The following is a 17,279-nucleotide window of genomic DNA, read 5'->3' on the forward strand; positions in this document are numbered from 1 at the left end:
ATGCATCACAGGTATTCAAGCAATACTAGCTTTCCTATGCATAAGTGAAGGGATTGGACTAAATGTTTTTCAACCCTTGTTTCCTAGTCTTGAGTCATTCAAACAACACCTTCATAATTTTTGCCATATTCTTGTGCGACCTGTACTCTTATTACTATTTTGCTTTAGGTCAACTCACTCTTGTACTTAAATAAATGTATTTAAAAGGAAAGCTTTTAATTAGAAAAGCTGAAAATGTTTACTACTAAAAACTTAATCACTATAAATACTGCAAAAATAAATACAAGAAAACGATGTTTTTAATTCTAGCTAGGTATTGTATCAACCCACATCATTTTAATTCTAGCTGGGTATTTTACCAACCCACATCATTTTGCATCTTCATATCATCAGTGGTGCAAATTACTCACTTTGGGAAATAGAGCCACAGCCTTTTTGCTAAAAGAAAATCCTGCCCAGGGGCCCAGTGTGCAAAACAAACTAAAAAACAATGAAAGAACCAAAACAAAGCTCTGTCAGTAAACTGGGGTGAGGGTCCCAGAGCCTCACCAAATCAATTCCTTCATGTTCTGTCTCCAGGAGGCTGCAAGAGGGCTTCCATAAATCCTCAAATCTCCTTAGAATACACTTGGAACATGGACTGGACCAGACCAGTGATTGCTAGTCCCGACTGCATCAGAATCCCTGGGAGAGCTTGGAAAAATACAGATTTCTGGCCCAAGACTGGACTTAAAAGTCACCACCTTGGAGTGAGAGTCAAGAATGTATTTTCATCAAACTTCCCAGGAAATCTCTTGAAGATCTAAATATTTAAAAAATTCCTGGGGTGCTTGGGTGGCTCAGTCAATTAACCACCCGATCTTGGTTTTGGCTCACATCATGATCTCGGGGTTGTAGGGTCAAGCCCCGCATCCAGCTCCACACTGGGCGTGGAGTCTGCTTAAGAGTCTCTCTCTCCTTCTCCCTCTGCCCCTCTCCCCTCTAAAACAATAATAAATAAAAATTTAAAATTCCTAGGATAAATGATTTCTAAAATGTCATCTCATATGACTTTCTACAGATGTGGATTAGGAAATTTTTAGAGTATCATCAATCCTCACATACAGAGATTTTGTATTTCATTCTCTGTTCATCACTACCATCTGATTAATGTCTCAGCTTGATTTCTGAACGTCTATATGCATTCATTGATTGGCTTCTCCAGCAGGGTCACTGGTCAGTCATTAACATCTTCCATAGACTCTCCCATGGGCACTGACTGGGGAAAGTGGGAATGGACAGGAGTAAACAGTTCCAGAAACGGGTGTAAAGTTAAAAGTCCTGAATCTGATATACATTGATTAAGCCAAGAAGCACCCAACCTCCATAAGTAACCAGGGGAAAAAAGAACATTCATCACTCTTCTTTGTAATTTCTTTCCTCCTTCAAGATTAATCTAGGTATTGTAAACACTGGCAGAAAAAGGGGGCCAAGGGAAAAATATAATAAATAACAATACAAACAACAACAATAATAATAATAGCAATAAGCAGCTAATACTTATTTCATTCTTCCTATGTGCCACATATTTTTATAAGTACTTTACATGCATAAACTCATTTACACCTCCCACCACCCCTATGGAACAAGTAGTATGAGCATCACTTCTTTTCACAAAGAGGACACAAGAGCACAGGAGGAGGCGTGATTTGACCATGGAGCGGTCAATAATAGAGATGATAACTGACCCCAAGCCTGTGTCTTAACGACTCGACTCCACCACTTCTGGAGCAAAAGAACCAGCATGAAAAGGATTCTATACATCTGATGTTTTAGTTAACGCCTAGCAACACTCAAGCATTGAATTGTTATTTAGATATTGATCAACCAAACGATTACCTGCTTGTTAAGGACATTTTGTCAAGAGGAAAAAAAAATATTAGTTCAGACTTCCCCCAATTTTTTAACAGTCGACTGTCCCAATCATCTTTCCAAATCATAATTCCAAAAAGGCAAGCAAAATCATCTTTACTGACATTTAAACAATGTTTATCATAGCAGACATATTGAATTTAGAGATATAAAATGTATGACAGAGGAGACTGGTATTTGAACATGGGTGTAGCAGTACACATAATAATTTATGGGAACCCAGTGAGTAATATAGGAGTATGTTACATTTACAGTAGTTTATAGTGATCTTTTGAAGGCTGTATTCTTTTTTTTTTTTAAGATTTTATTTTGAGGTAATTTCTACACCCAATGTGGGGCTCAAACTCACAACCCCAAGATAAAGAGTTGCACATTCTTCTGGCTGAGCCAGCCAGGCACTCTATTGGAAGTTGTATTCTGACATGGTGAAAACTGTACTGGGGTCAGAAGCTCTTCAAGTATGGCCAATGAACCAGTGGTCTCAGGGCCTCTATGTTAATTGGTAAAACTCAGGATTGCATATGTACAGTGACTCCCCCAAAGTCTACTCCAACCAAGATTTCTAGATTTTTTTTATTTTTTGACAAAGAGAGAGTGGGTGAGTGCAAGGGAGGATGGGTAACAGGGAGGGGCAGAAGGAGAGAGAGAGAGAGAGAATCTTAAGCAGGCTCCATGCCCAGTGTGGAGCCCAATGCGAAGCCGGGTCTCACGAACCTAAGATCATGACCTGAGCTGAAGTAAGAGTAGGATGCTCAACCGATTGAGCCACCCAGGCGCCCCAAGATTTCTAGACTCTCATCCTAGCCTGGGGATCTGGGTTTCTATCAAGGGCCTTGAGATCAGCCAGCTCTGAGAGCTGCTAAATGATAGCTCCTCTAGAGTTGGTCTTGCTTTATGTGGCTGGAAATAGATTTCAACATTTTAAATGAACGTGGACTTTCATTAATGTTGTATCTTCGTCTTTTCGCCAGGTTGTTATTCATTCCGATGATTTATTTGATATAGAATTCTTAAACAGGTACACAGCCCCCAATTATAACATTGTTTCTATGGGGAAACTTGATGACAACATGATTTATGATATAGTTCCTGGAACACATCATGTCAAAAGGCTGCATCTGCTTGTGCCAAATATTTACCAATAAATACCTTTCCTCAGATAAAGATACCCCAAAAAAGCAGAATATTGGTTTTCTATGCCTCTCCTCAGCTGGGACTCAGGGTGTTTACATTCCTCCCCCTAGAACAGCTGGCATTTAGATGGGCTTTATTTTTAAACAACAGGTTCTAATTCCTTGCTTTGCTGTTGTCCAATTAATTGTACTTCGACCTTTCATACATCTAGGCAGTAGAAGACCATTGCTATACCAGAGTTGGAACAGAACTCATTTTCTACCGCCTGTGGTCTATCTAAGCATTCATCTGGGGAAGGGGCTCTGAAAAGTTTCTTTGGGACTCACCTGAAGGTATCACTGGAGACAGCTGCCTTGCTCTTATGTACATAGCAGACTGTCTGTCCTGCTACGTCCATTTGGCTGAAACTTGTAAGCGGGACTCCAGGATAGCGGACATACTCGACCTGGCCATACCGCGGAGGGGAGGTGATGACATAGAGCAGTTCCTCGGGTTTGTCTGTTCCATCCACAGCAAGGAGAGTGGTGGTCGTCAAGAAACCTCGGTCACCTTTAGACACCACAAGCGGTTTCCCAAAGATGACAATATCACCTGCATAGCAGAAGAGCTTGCAGTCAAGACCCAAATTTAAAAAAAAAAAAAATACACACAATCACACACACACACACACACACACACAAGGTAACAGTAGAAACCAAAGGCCAAACTGCAGAAATCAAAACTAATATGATATAGAAAGGTTGATATAATTATAGGATAATAAAAGAATTAGGCAAAAGACAAGAGCAGATATGACACAGCAAGTGAAAAACACATACGGCCAACAAAGATACAAAAAGATGCTCGATCCCATTAATCATCGTGGAGACACAAATCGAGATCACAAGAACTTAGAACCATCTCGTAAAGCTTTGATTTGCAAAAGTTTAGAATTCTGATGACACCAAGTGTCGAAGGGGATGTAGCAGCTCATGTACACTTCCGGTAGGAATGTAAATGGACACACGATTTGGCATTATGCTGTAAGGAGTCGAATATTCACATGCATCTTGAGCCAGCGTTCCCGCTCCAGCTGTGTGCTGGAGAGAAACATACGCTGGCCCCCAGGAGGTGGGGACCAGAATGGCCACTGCAGCCCTGTCGTCAACAAAATTGCCAGAGACCACCCAAATACCTTTTCAAGAGGTAAATATGTAAAGCAAACTGTGGTCTAATCGTAAAACTGAATTGTATACAGTAGCAAAATGAATGAACCAGAGCCACATAGGACAACATAGAGGTAGCTTATTCCCATTTGTTCCTTGCATGAGCAAGTCCCAGAAAACCATAAACAAAAGTAAGAATATGAACACAGAATTCAGGATGATGCTTCTCTCTGAAGGATGGGAAAAGCACATGCATAGATGCTTATTACTGAAAATATTCCAGTCCTTGAATTGTATGTTGTTTGCAAAGGTTTGTACTACGTATTTAGAAGAGAAGAAATGAAGGAGTGTATGAAATACATAAATGAGCGAAGGAGAAGTGGGTCACATGTGGATGGATGGTGCAGTTTTACAAACTAAGGATTATAATCCAATTTTGTTCCCTCATTCATTTAAAAAAATGACCATAACTCCAATACTGAGCATCCACTTTGTGCCAGGCACAGGATTTAGGCTCTTTCTCACCTTCTCACTGTGAGGTAGGGTATTGTATATGTTTCCCAGGTTACAAATGAGGAAACGAAGATACAGAAAAATGCTAACTAACTTGCTAATGATGATACGATTAATAAAAGGTGGAGCTAGGGACTCCTGGGTGGCTCTGTCTGTCAAGCATCTGCCTTTGGCTCAGGTCATAATCTTGGAGTCCTGGGATCGAGCCCTGCATTGTGCTCCCTGCTCAGCAGGGAGTCTGCTTCTCCCTCACCCTCTGCCCCTTCCCCTACTTGTGCTCTCTCTCCCTCTCCCTCTCTGTCAAATAAGTAAATAAATAAATAAGTAAGCATTCTTAAAAAAAATTAAAAATGGAGCTAGAATTTGTACTCTAGCCATCTGACTCAAGAGCACAAACTCAAGCACTAGATTATTTTGTTGCTTTGTATCAGAGCTCTTAAATATCAATGCTAAAAGAATGAATATCCAAGAGGAAATATGTGTGAAGTAAATGCCAAGCCATTTCTAAATTTAAAAATACAAATCGTCGATAAAATTTGAAAAGACATTCAGTCCCATGAGGAAACAAAAAAATAAAACATCATGGAGGTACAACTAGACCAGTGGTTCTCAATGAGCGGCAACTTTGGCCCCCAGGGGACATTTGGCAATGTCTTTAGATATTTTGGGGGGTTATAACTGGGGGTTTCTATAGTCTTCTAATAAGTAGAGGCCAGAGATGCGTCTAAACATCCTGCAATGCATAAGAAAGTCCATTACAACAAAGAATTATCTATCCCAAAATGTCAACAGTGCTAAGACTGAGAAACTCCGTTTCAGTTGATTAAATTGGTCTTTTTGATAGATTATTGGTGCTTTTAACTCAAAATGCTGTCCAACTTAGGTGCAATGGAGAATCAAAGAGCATTCCAACTTTAAATCAAAACCTGAGCCCCAGATGGGGCTCGCCTCTTGGGAGTCCAGATGAATACATCAAGGGAGTGAGAAGAATGAACAAGGCCGGGGACACAAAAATCACCCACAGGATGTTTTGCCAGGAGCAGAAGATAGATCCGAGGGGAGGAAGAGCATCTGGGCTTTCCCTCAATGCAGTTTCTCAGCACTGTCACAGCAGAGTACCTTTCAAGGTCAAATGAGACGATGGCCCTTTAAGCTTCTCTCAAAGATCTCCACATCATTTTTGCCAGTGTGCACATTGCAAGACACGGAACAATTGGATGTTATTTATAATCGCTCTCAAATGGAGATCTCTCAAATGCTCGATGCTAGGGTTATGATTTAGTCTAATTAGTCAGTGTAGTTTTGTTCAGAGATGAATAACGACAGTTATCAAGTTATGTTACGACCTGAGAAAACTCACACTACGTTTTAAAAAAATATAACACCGTGTAAGTATAAAACACACCACGATGTAAAAAGCAGCAAAGGGAAGGAATTTGGAGCTTCTGAAAATGCTAGGTTAATGTATCTGTTGGATGTAAGTGTTCACAAATCCTTCCAGAAAAGGATCCCATGTCAGTGGTGACAGAGACTGGCCAGGCACTCCCCAGCCTCGTTTTCTTTTCTTCCTGGGCACACCACTAGACTGTCCACTGCCCAGCCTCCCTTAATGTGGCATGTGACTACGACTCAGCCACTGGAAGGTGCAGAAGACAGGTGTGTGCAAGCCCAGGCCAGGCATCCTCTCATTTTTCTCCACGTTCCACTTTCAATTCCGGAGTGACTCCAAGACCTTCAGAGATGAAGGATCCTCTAGGGGGAAAATAATCCCCAGATGGCTGTGTGGAGCTGACCTCTCCTCCACCCCAGTGAATGCACTGTACTTAGCCAAGGGCAGTCTGTCCTAATACATTAGCTGTCTGCACGATAAAGGACTTGCATTACATTTTGCTTGGACATATATTGATGGTGAACATAGTAGTTCTAATTTTGTGGAAAGAAAGAAATGCATACAGTAATATCTAGCTTCTCTGAGGGCCACTTATTGGCCATCTTCAAGGAACATATTTTACAACCGGGAAACAAGCAAACAAAATACATTATTTTAGAACCCAAAATAAACATGTCAAAATCGATCAAGCTGACTGAAACTAAAAAGAGAAAGATTTCAGGACGATTGTAATTCTATCACACACATGATACAAGATTTGTACTGCCCTCCGAGCTTCCTGGCAACCAGGCAAAAAGGGAAGCATTCTGTCAATCAAGAATGCACTGAAGATCCAAGAATATACTTGGTCCTAGGAATACAGAGATTCTGGGACGATACAGACCAATAAGAAATGAATGTACCTTCTTCACATAAACTCTAAGCAACATTATGGGGTAGTGACAGTTGGGTAACAAGGGCTTACACTTTGCCTTATTGAGCTTCCTTCCTAGTATTTTTTTCACCCTCTTCCTTCTACCATTTATATGCTGCCGAGTCCTATTACACAAATGGGTCTACTTAATTCAAGAGCAGCTTAGTGTCTCAACGTGTTCTCCCTTGTCCCTCAAAGAGTTGGTATTAGCACTTTCACAGTGAAAAGAGCAACAGTCTAAACTTTTCAATGACAAAGTCCCTTTTTATGATTTTTAAATTTTAAAATATATTTTTATTTCTTTTTATTATTATATTGGGAATGTTTTTCCCCTGAAACGTTGTTTTCAAGTAACAACTCTCTTCCTGAAGATAAAATTAGAGTTATCTCATTGGTTTGGTAAAATGTTACTTATAGCAGAAAACCCTGACTCTTACAGCAGCCTGTGCCGCCATGTTGTGGGCTGGATTTCCAATAGGCTTTCTGAAATTCTAAAAACAACAAATAGATGGGCTACTCTCATGAACCAGGCAGAGCAGGTGAGGAGCCAGGGAAGCAAATCACAAATGATGGAATTTCAGGTACAAAGGGTGGAAGAAAGAAAGTCAAAAAGAGAGGGAGGTGGAGGGGGGGACAGAAGGAAGGAAGGAAGGGAGGGAAGGGAGGGGAGGGGAGGGCAGGGAGGGGGAGTTAGTTGAAAACCTTTGAGTGCTTATACCAGCTCACTTCTGGTTATGAAACTTGATCCCAATAAACCTTGAGAGAGATGCTTTTACCTTTTCCCATATCCTTGATGGTGATATGACAGTCAAATGCTGGTGATCTGTTGTCGCCATCCCAGAGGTAGAAGGTAAAGCTGTCTCGGTCCTGGGAATCCATCGCCCCGGTGTGTGTGTATCTCAGCAAGTTTAGATCCACTTCCTCTTGAGTGCATTTCATGCCAGGGTAGAGAGGGACCCAGTCCCTCCCTATCTGAAAGGTGCCAAAGTTAGTCAGCTGCCCATGTTTTTTTTCTTTCCAAGCTATGTTAGTGGACATTTGCCATACCCGCTCTAAACCTCCAACAGAAATGATATTTCAGAGAAACTCCAGATGCAATTTTTTTTGCCATTTTACCTTATTTTTTTCCTTTCAAAGAAATACATTAAAATAAATTAAGACCTTGGGAAAAAAACTACCCTCAACCAAGAAATTTTTGACAGTCGTGTGGCAATTCAACAGCCGTGCTACTTCCAAGGCATTTATTATGAGCAATCATAGCTGATTAAATATTCCAATTAATGAGAGCAGGTGGGTAATCGAGCTCCTGAAATTGATTCTTTAAAAATTAAATATGTTTCATTTGAGGGTTCCTTTTTTTTTCAGTTCCTATCATTATACAATTAATCAAACCTATTTTTTCAAACTGGTTTATCACCAGACTTATCTGAAATAGATAAAACAAAAATAGAATGGATGTATTTACTCCCAGTACATTTTCCAGCCTTACTTAAGCCCAAAGAAAATTATCAAGATCCCAATCATTCCCTCTGTTTATACCTTGAGTCGACAAAAATATGTATATATATATAACTGCAAATATCATATATTATTTTTTTATCAGAATCTTCTAAAAACAAGCTAACATCAGTCAAGCATATATTCTGTACCGAACTCAGTGCAGAAATTGTGGTCTTCTCAATTGAAAGAGGTTCGTATGCTAGGGGGAACTGACAACTGAGAGTATTAAAAACATAATAATAAAAAATCTGTACCTGATTTACAATAATTTTCTTGTTATTCTCTGAAGATACATAACTTTCCCTAAGAACAGCTCATGAAAGTCACTTGACATAATTCAAGAAAAATGTTATCTTACAAATTTACTGTATAATATTATCTTGTACTTTTCCTTGTCTGTTTTGAGACTAAAATAGAAATTTAAATCCTTGGTGTTTTTTTTTTTCCTTTGACACATTATTCCACAAACTCCAGTTCCTGTCAAAAATGCTTCACTCTCCCCTCCCCTCATTGTGTTACCACTTCTCTTTGTGGCCTATTTGATAAAGTTTCCTCCTCCTTAAAATTTCTGCTCATCTGATGTTTGTACAGATGTTCAGCCCCAACGCTCACTGGGTGAAAGTTAGTTATGTTGTAATATTTAAGGTCATTATGTGTTTCCATCCTAAGATCTGTTTGTAGATATAGTTTTTAAAGCAGTCTCTTTCGGGTTTTAAACTGGACAGCCTGCAATTCTAGTTAATTTTTTTTCTTTTGTAACCTTTCTGAGAAAGTAAATCATCTCCACGCAATTCCCCACATGCATTCCCAAATGCCAGCTCTTACTTGACGAAATCATTTGTGAGCCCCCAGAGAGGAAGAAAATGAGAGCTAGACTCAAGGTGGGGCAACCTAAGGCAAGTCAACAAGAACACAAGAGCTCTTGAGAAAGTCCAGGAGTCCTAGGGTCCCAGTGCCTGGTCTTGGAGAGACATGGCAAAGCCCAAGGGAACTGGGAGAGAACTATGTGGTACCACACAGGCAACCTGAACCCATCTGGATTTTCACATACCCAAGACACTTCGCTTCCCATGCTACCCAAATGTGTCAGCTCTCACTGCATTTCTGCTTCATTACTCTTTGAAATGAAATAAGGACACAGCTGTACCTCAATTTAAACCAGTGATTGCTCTTCACTCTGATTCTCTATGGTGCCTACAATCTAAGATAATCAAGCTGTTCCGCGCAGAATGCATCCTCGCTGTTCTTTCTAGGACTGTGTCGACACAACAATTAAAGTTCAGCATTCAGTCAAATAATCACATTGGGGATGGCTGGTGGTGGTTTGTTGCTAGCCTTCATCCATCATTCAAGCAAACATTTTGATGGATTACTCGTGGGACGTTTTCAAGTGACTGATCTCTCATGTGTGTTGGGTTACTCCTCGGGCATCAGGCAAACAGTCTGAATGAGACTGGTGAGCACCATTTGTTAAAAGGCTGTCTTTTCTCCACTGTACTGCCTCTGCTCCTTTGCCAAAGATCAGTTGACTTTATTTTTGTGAGGGTCTATTTCTGGGCTCTCTATTCTGTTCCACTGATCTGTTCGTCCGTCCTTTCATCAAACCCACACTACCTGATTTAATGCAGCTTTATAGTGAGTCCTAAAGCCAGGCAGTCCCATTCCTTTAACTCTGTTCCTCTTTTTGTTCACTATTTTGTGCATTTTGCCTCTCCGTACAAACTTTAGAATCAGGTTGTTAATAGCCACAACAAGCCCTCTACAAAGTCTATTTAAAAATTTTAGGGGCGCCTGGGTGGTGCAGGTGTTAAGCGTCCTGGGATCGATNGCCACAACAAGCCCTCTACAAAGTCTATTTAAAAATTTTAGGGGCGCCTGGGTGGTGCAGGTGTTAAGCGTCTGCCTTTGGCTGAGGGCATGATCCCAGAGTCCTGGGATCGATCCCCACATCAGGCTCCTCTGCTGGGAGGCTGCTTCTTCCTCTCCCTCTCCCCCTGCTTGTGTTCCCTCTCTTGCTGGCTGTCTCTCTCTCTCTGTCAAATAAATAAATAAAATCTTTTAAAAAAAATAAAAAATAAAAATTTTGTTAAATCTGGGGTTATTAAGATATCTCAAAGGATGCCTGGTTCACATTAGCAATTAGACAACTTGCTTTATCCCAGTCACCCCCTCTCCCAAAATTTAGATATGATCCCAGGGGAGAGGAAACAATGAAGAACTTTTATATTGAGTGAATTTATCCTGAGTTGAGTAAGAAAATTTAGCATGGTGTGAGTTTACCCCAAGCTAAGAGAATCAAATTTTCTACCTCTGGGCAAAATGTGGCTATTAGAGAATAAATTCAGTTATAGAAATCTGTGTACTAAGAAAATTTATACCTGCCACATTAGTTTTGAGAAATAAAAGTAAAACAGACACTAACCTTAAGTTGAAGCTGCCCATTTTGGGGAAGTCTTTCAAACAAATAGTAAATCTTCTCCCTGGGTGAGTCTTCATCTATGGCTGAAAGAATGGCACTAGAAATAATACGAGTTTCACCCATTTTCATTGTAATTTCAGCCTTCCTGTAAAGAGGAAGATGTCTAGGTTGATAGGAAACATGGAAGGCACTGCTTTCGCAGGGGTCATTCACAATAACTATTATAGTTCCCAATCTTCAACAATTCGGGAATGCTATTCCCTATCCAAAGTACTGAAAATGGTGAGTCAGACTCAAGAAACAAGCTCTCATTTCACTTTACACATGAAAGTCCTAGAAGACAATTAGTCGGGAAAATGAAGATGGTGTGAAGTAATTAAATACTTCTGATTGTTTCCGTGCATTGAACTTCACCATTTTATGTTGTAATTTATTTTATAGAATGATTATATTTCCATATTTCACTTGCTACAACAACAGTCTTGTGACATAAGTAAGCAAGATATTATCATTCAAATTTTACAGATAAAAACTTACTTAAAGAGATCAAATGGCTTAGCCACCGGGGTTCTGGTACCCTTTATGAAATACCATTATGAGTTTGGTGATTCTCAGGCAATCCATGGCCCTCTACATTACCCTCCCTTTCCCTGGTAACGTTTCGGGTAGCAAGCATTCTCTTCACAGTGATTGATTTTTTCCAAGTGCTACAGCTGCCAGGTTAGCCCCTGGCAGCCTGAAGACGGGGCTGGGGTGGGCAGCTGCTGCTTCTACCATAAAAACTGCTACTGTGACTTTGCACGTCCCCTCTCATGCTATTCCTCTCCCAGCCGATATAGCCATTTTCCCTGGTCTCACCAAAGTGAGGAGGAATTTCTTTCCACCCGTGTTTCTAGCTTTTGGTTTGGTCACCACACATGGCCAAATGTTGTCCAACTTGACAGCTTGGTTTCTGATAAAAAATGGTGAAGTTTCCTCAGGATGCAGATAAAGGACATTTCAGTGGCATCACCTGGCATTCCAATAGCCTTCCGTACTCCTGCTGACAAGCCAGAGCCCCGACACCTCAATTCTAACCTCTTTTACTTGGTGACTTTCTTGTCTCTCCAGGACAGACATCTTCCCTCGCAGTAGGAGGTGATTTTGGCCCACCTCTTTCCTAGAGAGTATGAATCCCGTTACTCTAGAAGGCTAACGACTCAGTTGACTGGTTGATTCTGGAGATGAGTGGTGCCATTAATAGAAATAGATTAATTAAAACAGGAAGGAAGCCAATGTGATGAAGAAGATAAGGAGTTTGGTAGGAAGAAGTGTCAGAATTCAATATCAGAGAGGCCAAAGGGGAAAAAAGTATGTCTTAGTCTGAGTTACCCTGAAAGGGACCATGGGACAAGGACTGTGGTACAGGTAATTTATTTGGGAAATGATCCCAGGAAGCAAGAGAGAGAAGTGAGGAGCGAGACAGGGTGGGAGGAATAATGCCCCAAAGGTGCTTTTACCAGCTTAGTGCTGCTGGGGATCCTTTGAAGAATCATATAGAATACTCTTCAAATTGTGCTTCTGAAGGATGGGACGTGGGACATTTATTTACGCACTAGCTCCCTAGGTGGAGAGCTACCATCAGAGTGTTTTCTGCTGTGTCTGGCCACAGGCCAAATGAGCCCACACTATTTCGCAGACAGCCCTAAGCCACATGGCAAGCGGAGCAACGCACCGAGGCACTGGTAATGCGACCCTGTCCATGAGCCTGGCGTGTTCTACCACAAGAGCAACTACAGTTGGGGGAGGGGGGACTGAGGGAGCATCACTCAGAGAACCGAAAGTATCTACTGCAGCATCTAAAAGGAATTCCAAAGAAATGGTGTCAAATGCTGTAACAAGGTCCAGCAAGGGAAGACGAGCCACTCAATTCGGTCAGAAGGCCAAGGGCAACTTTTAAGGGAGTAGCTTTAACAAAGTGGGGGAGTTTGGGCCGAAATGGACAAAGCCCGAGCTATTCCTCCAAAGAGTTTGGCACTGAAATAAATGAGGAACTGGGTCATCTTTGTGGTTTTAGGATGAGAATAGCTGCTAGTAACGATCGTAACTAGCACGTAGGAGCACTTGCTGGGGACTAGCCAGTCTTCCATGCACTCTCACGTATTTTAATCCATTCAGTCCTCACGACCACCCTATGAAGAGGATACTATTACTATCCCCACTTTCAAAGAGGTTGACAAAGAGGTAGAGAGAGGTGAGGTGACATGTTCAAGGCCACACAACTGGTTAGTGGCTAAACCAAGGCAATCTGGCTCCAAAATCTGCCCTCTTCCCCACAAACTATATCCCTGTGTCTTGTTAGCAGAAGGAAGGAGAAGGGAGAGACTGGAGATGCAAGAAAAGAAAATCATGGAGCACATTCTGGGAGGAGGCAAGAGGTGATCTACCCGAGGACACACACAGAAAGGAAAGTAGAGGGAATATAACTTCCACTCCACAGAAGAGAGGGGGAAAAAGAAAAAAAAAGAAAAAGAAAAGAAAAAGGACAGATCTGGAAGCAGAGCTGAAGGGGATTTGGTGATTCTGCTGATGAAACTATGCCAGGCTGTTTAAGAGCAAGAAGGCAGCAAGAAACAGGAAATCAGAGTTGAATGACTGCCCCATTATTTGACCTGTCTGGTCTCAGTTTTTTCAGCAAGGATAATAATACCTACTTCCCATAATTGTGGAGAGGATTTAAGGAAATGTCTATTTTAAAAGATCCAATACAGTGTCTGTCACAGAGTAAGCACTTAAAAAATACCCGTTTGCACCTCCCTCCCTTCCTCTTAGATACAGTGAGGTCATCAGAAAGAGGTTTCCTAATACCACGATACCCTTCCTATTTTCATTTTTATAAGTCAAGGTCATCCCAGTCCAACCATCCAGCTAGATCATAGAAAACAGAAAGTTCTGCTGTGGACTTTTAGTGGAACTGATATCTGAGATGCAACCCTCCAAAAAACTATCATCAGAAGAAGCAGACACTTCTCTGTGCCCAGCACCAGACAGCTGGGCCTCCTCAAGCTTGACCCTCGTACAGTTGCGTATAGTGGCCAGTACTAAGAGAAGGGGCTGAAGTGACAGAAATGTAGTTGAAAAAGACTCTGTACCCTATGATCAAACTGATCAACTACAAAGGGAGATACCAAGATGGTCTGCAATTAGTATCAGCTCAGAATTTTTAAACAACTATTTAAGTGATCATTTTGATATCAGGTGGCAAGGGAGTATTGAACCCGATGAAACACAGAGGACTGGTGGATCATGAAATACCCAGATGATGAAAGCAATGGCATTTATATGTTTCCCTTAGTCATTCTTAGTTAAAAGTTTGGTCAAATCAACAGGGAGGACTTTCTGCTGTTAATATTATCACACTTTGGTTAAGTCTATACATCTGTTGCACTCTCACGTGTGTATACTGTGTTTAAATACCCAGTACACTGTTCATTCCATACGGTAGGTTCAGACATTCTTAATTATTTACAACTACCTAGAACTTTCAGAGGAAAATCCAATAATTAAAGGGTGAATTTAAGAACTGTGAGGGAGATGTTACATTAACATTTGCACTAAAAGTTCTAGGTGCCTGAGTAGGTGGGACAAGTTGTGATAAACAGGGGCTGTCAAGGACTTGTTTCTCCCTTGGAAGACACACATGACATTTGTACCTAGTCTTCCAGACCTCAGAACTTTCTAGAATATCTGAAAGGGACTCCTTTCAGGTAGCTTACTTGCTCAGCATTGGTTTCTCATCATTAACTGGGGTGATCTCCACTGAAATGGTTTTTAATATCTTATGTTTCCCATCTGACAACTGGATTGTAAAGTCATCAGCAAGGCTCTCTGAGCCATCGTGCACATACATCAACTTCATTCCTGGAAGAAGGGGGAGAAAAAAGAGAGAGAAAATAAATCTTTCTTATGATTAAGCCATTTCAAAACACACATGATCTTTTTAAATTTCCAAGGTACTGGTATCAGCAAGAGTTCATTCATCAGTGCAATAGGGTAAATTTAAACTGTTTTATGAAGTAAGACTGCCCTTTTAATTTGTTAAAAATTCATATTTAAATACTTAAGTATTTGATAAGGACCTTATTTAGAAATCAGTGAGAAAAGCATATGTTGCTTAATAAACTGTATGAGAACACTGGTTCATTACTTGGGGAAAATTATAGTTAGATACCTACCTCAAGCCAATAACCAAAATAAATTCTAGATGAAGCAAAACTTAAATATAAAACTGATTTTTAAAAAACTACATAGCATTAATATGAAAATGCAAGAGACCCAGAATAGCCAAAACAATCTTGAAAAAGAACAAAGTTGGAGACTCACATTTCCCATTTTCAAAACTTACTATGAAACTATAGTAATCAAGACAGTGTGGAACTGGCATAGAATAGACATATAGATTAATCTAATAGAAAAGAGTCTAGAAAGGAACCCATACATTTACAAGCAACTGATTCTCATCAAGAGCACAAAAACTGTTCAATGGGAAAAGAGTGGTCTTTTCAATAAATAGTGCTGGGACAACCCAAAAGCCACAGGCAGCAGAATGAAGTGGATCCCTACCTCACACTAGACACAAAAATTAACTCAAAATGGATAATAGACCTTAATGTGAGAGCTAACCTAGTAAAACTGTTAGAAGAAAACATGAGTAAATTTTTATGGCTTTGAGTTAGGCAACAGTTTCTAGATAAGATACCAAAAGCACAAGTGACCACAACAAAACAAAACAAAAAAAGGCAGATAATTTAGATCTCATCAAAATTAAAAATTTGGGGCTACAAATAATACTAGCAAGGAAGTAAAACAACAGCTCACAGAACTGGAGAAAATATTTACAAATCGGATACTTGATAAGGGAGGGTCTAGTATTCCAAATATATTAAGAACTCTTACAATTCAATAATAAAAGACAACCCAATTACAAAATTGGCAAAAGGTCTGAGTAGACATTTTTCCAAATAAGATGTAAGAACATAGACAAATAGCCAATGAACTCATGAAAAGATACTCAACACTATTTGCTATTAGGGAAATGAAATCAAAATCAAAATGAGATACTAGCTCACACCCACTAGGATGGCTATCGTAAAAAAGATAGACAGTAACAAACTTTGGTGAGGATGCAGAGAAATTGGAACTCTCATACATTACTGGTAGGAATGTAAACTGATGCCTCTACTTTGGAAAACAGTTTGGCAGTTCCTCAAAATGTTAAACATAGAGTCATCATATGACCCAGCAATTCCACTCTTAGATATAGACCCGAGAGAAATGAAAGTATTTATCCATACAAAAACGTATACATGAATGTTCACAGTCAAAAGTGGAAGGACAGGACACCTGGGTGGCTCAGTTGGTTAAGCATCTGCCTTTGGCTCAGGTCATGATCCCAGGTTCCTGGGATCAAGTCCTACATTGGGTTCCCTGCTCAGAGGGGAGCCTGCTTCTCCCTCTGCCTGCTGCTCCCCTGCTTGTGCTCTCTCTCCCTCTCTCTGATAAATAAATAAAATCTTAAAAAAAAAAAGTGCAAGTGACCCAAATATCCATCAACTCATGAACGGATTAGACAAATGTGATATGTCCAAAGAATAGAATATTATCTGGCAATAACAAGGAATGGCATAGTACTGACTCATGCTACAATACAGGCAAATCTTGAAAACATTATGTTAAATAAGAGACCATTTACAAAAGGTCATATATTCTATTTATATGATTCTAGAGTGTCAGGATAGGCAAATCTATGGAGACAAAAAATAGCTTACTGATNTTGGCAATAACAAGGAATGGCATAGTACTGACTCATGCTACAATACAGGCAAATCTTGAAAACATTATGTCAAATAAGAGACCATTTACAAAAGGTCATAATATTCTATTTATATGATTCTAGAGTGTCAGGATAGGCAAATCTATGGAGACAAAAAATAGCTTACTGATCGCCAAGGATTGAGGAAGAAAGGGATAAGAATGTCTGCTAATGAGTGTGGTATTTCTTTTTGGGGATAATGAAAGTATTCCAAAATTAATCATGATGATGAACATACTAAAAACCTCTGAATGGTAGGCTTTAAAGGGGTGGATATTATGGCACGTGAATTATATCTCAATAAAGCTGTCTTAAAAGATTTGGAAGAAAATACAAGTAAATATCTTATTTCTGAATGTAGAACATCTTCCTAATACAAAAACAAAAGAAAAAAATGTAAAGAAAAATAATGATAGGGGCGCCTGGGTGGCACAGCGGTTAAGCGTCTGCCTTCAGCTCAGGGCGTGATCCTGGCGTTATGGGATCGAGCCCCACATCAGGCT

General features: G+C 40.2%; 1 protein-coding gene across 15 annotated transcripts in view; it reads right to left on the bottom strand.

The window, feature by feature from the left end:
• Positions 1-17,279, bottom strand: part of FREM1 (FRAS1 related extracellular matrix 1) — a 186,862-nt gene that overhangs the window by 66,005 nt on the left and 103,578 nt on the right. For 13 of the 15 annotated variants that reach the window (XM_002915932.4, XM_034663912.1, XM_034663917.1 and 10 more), the window contains 4 exons: positions 14,681-14,825; positions 10,929-11,070; positions 7,783-7,978; positions 3,372-3,636 (listed from right to left, as the gene is read on the bottom strand). In XM_002915932.4, coding sequence (XP_002915978.2) covers positions 3,372-3,636; positions 7,783-7,978; positions 10,929-11,070; positions 14,681-14,825 — 748 coding nt within the window. Of the gene's footprint in view, positions 1-3,371; positions 3,637-7,782; positions 7,979-10,928; positions 11,071-14,680; positions 14,826-17,279 lie in introns of those variants that run through there. The other 2 variants (XM_034663923.1, XM_034663924.1) reach the window with 2 other exon arrangements.

The sequence above is a fragment of the Ailuropoda melanoleuca genome, chromosome 7, assembly GCF_002007445.2.
Source record: "Ailuropoda melanoleuca isolate Jingjing chromosome 7, ASM200744v2, whole genome shotgun sequence".
In the NCBI taxonomy this organism is placed as follows: Eukaryota; Metazoa; Chordata; class Mammalia; order Carnivora; family Ursidae; genus Ailuropoda; species Ailuropoda melanoleuca.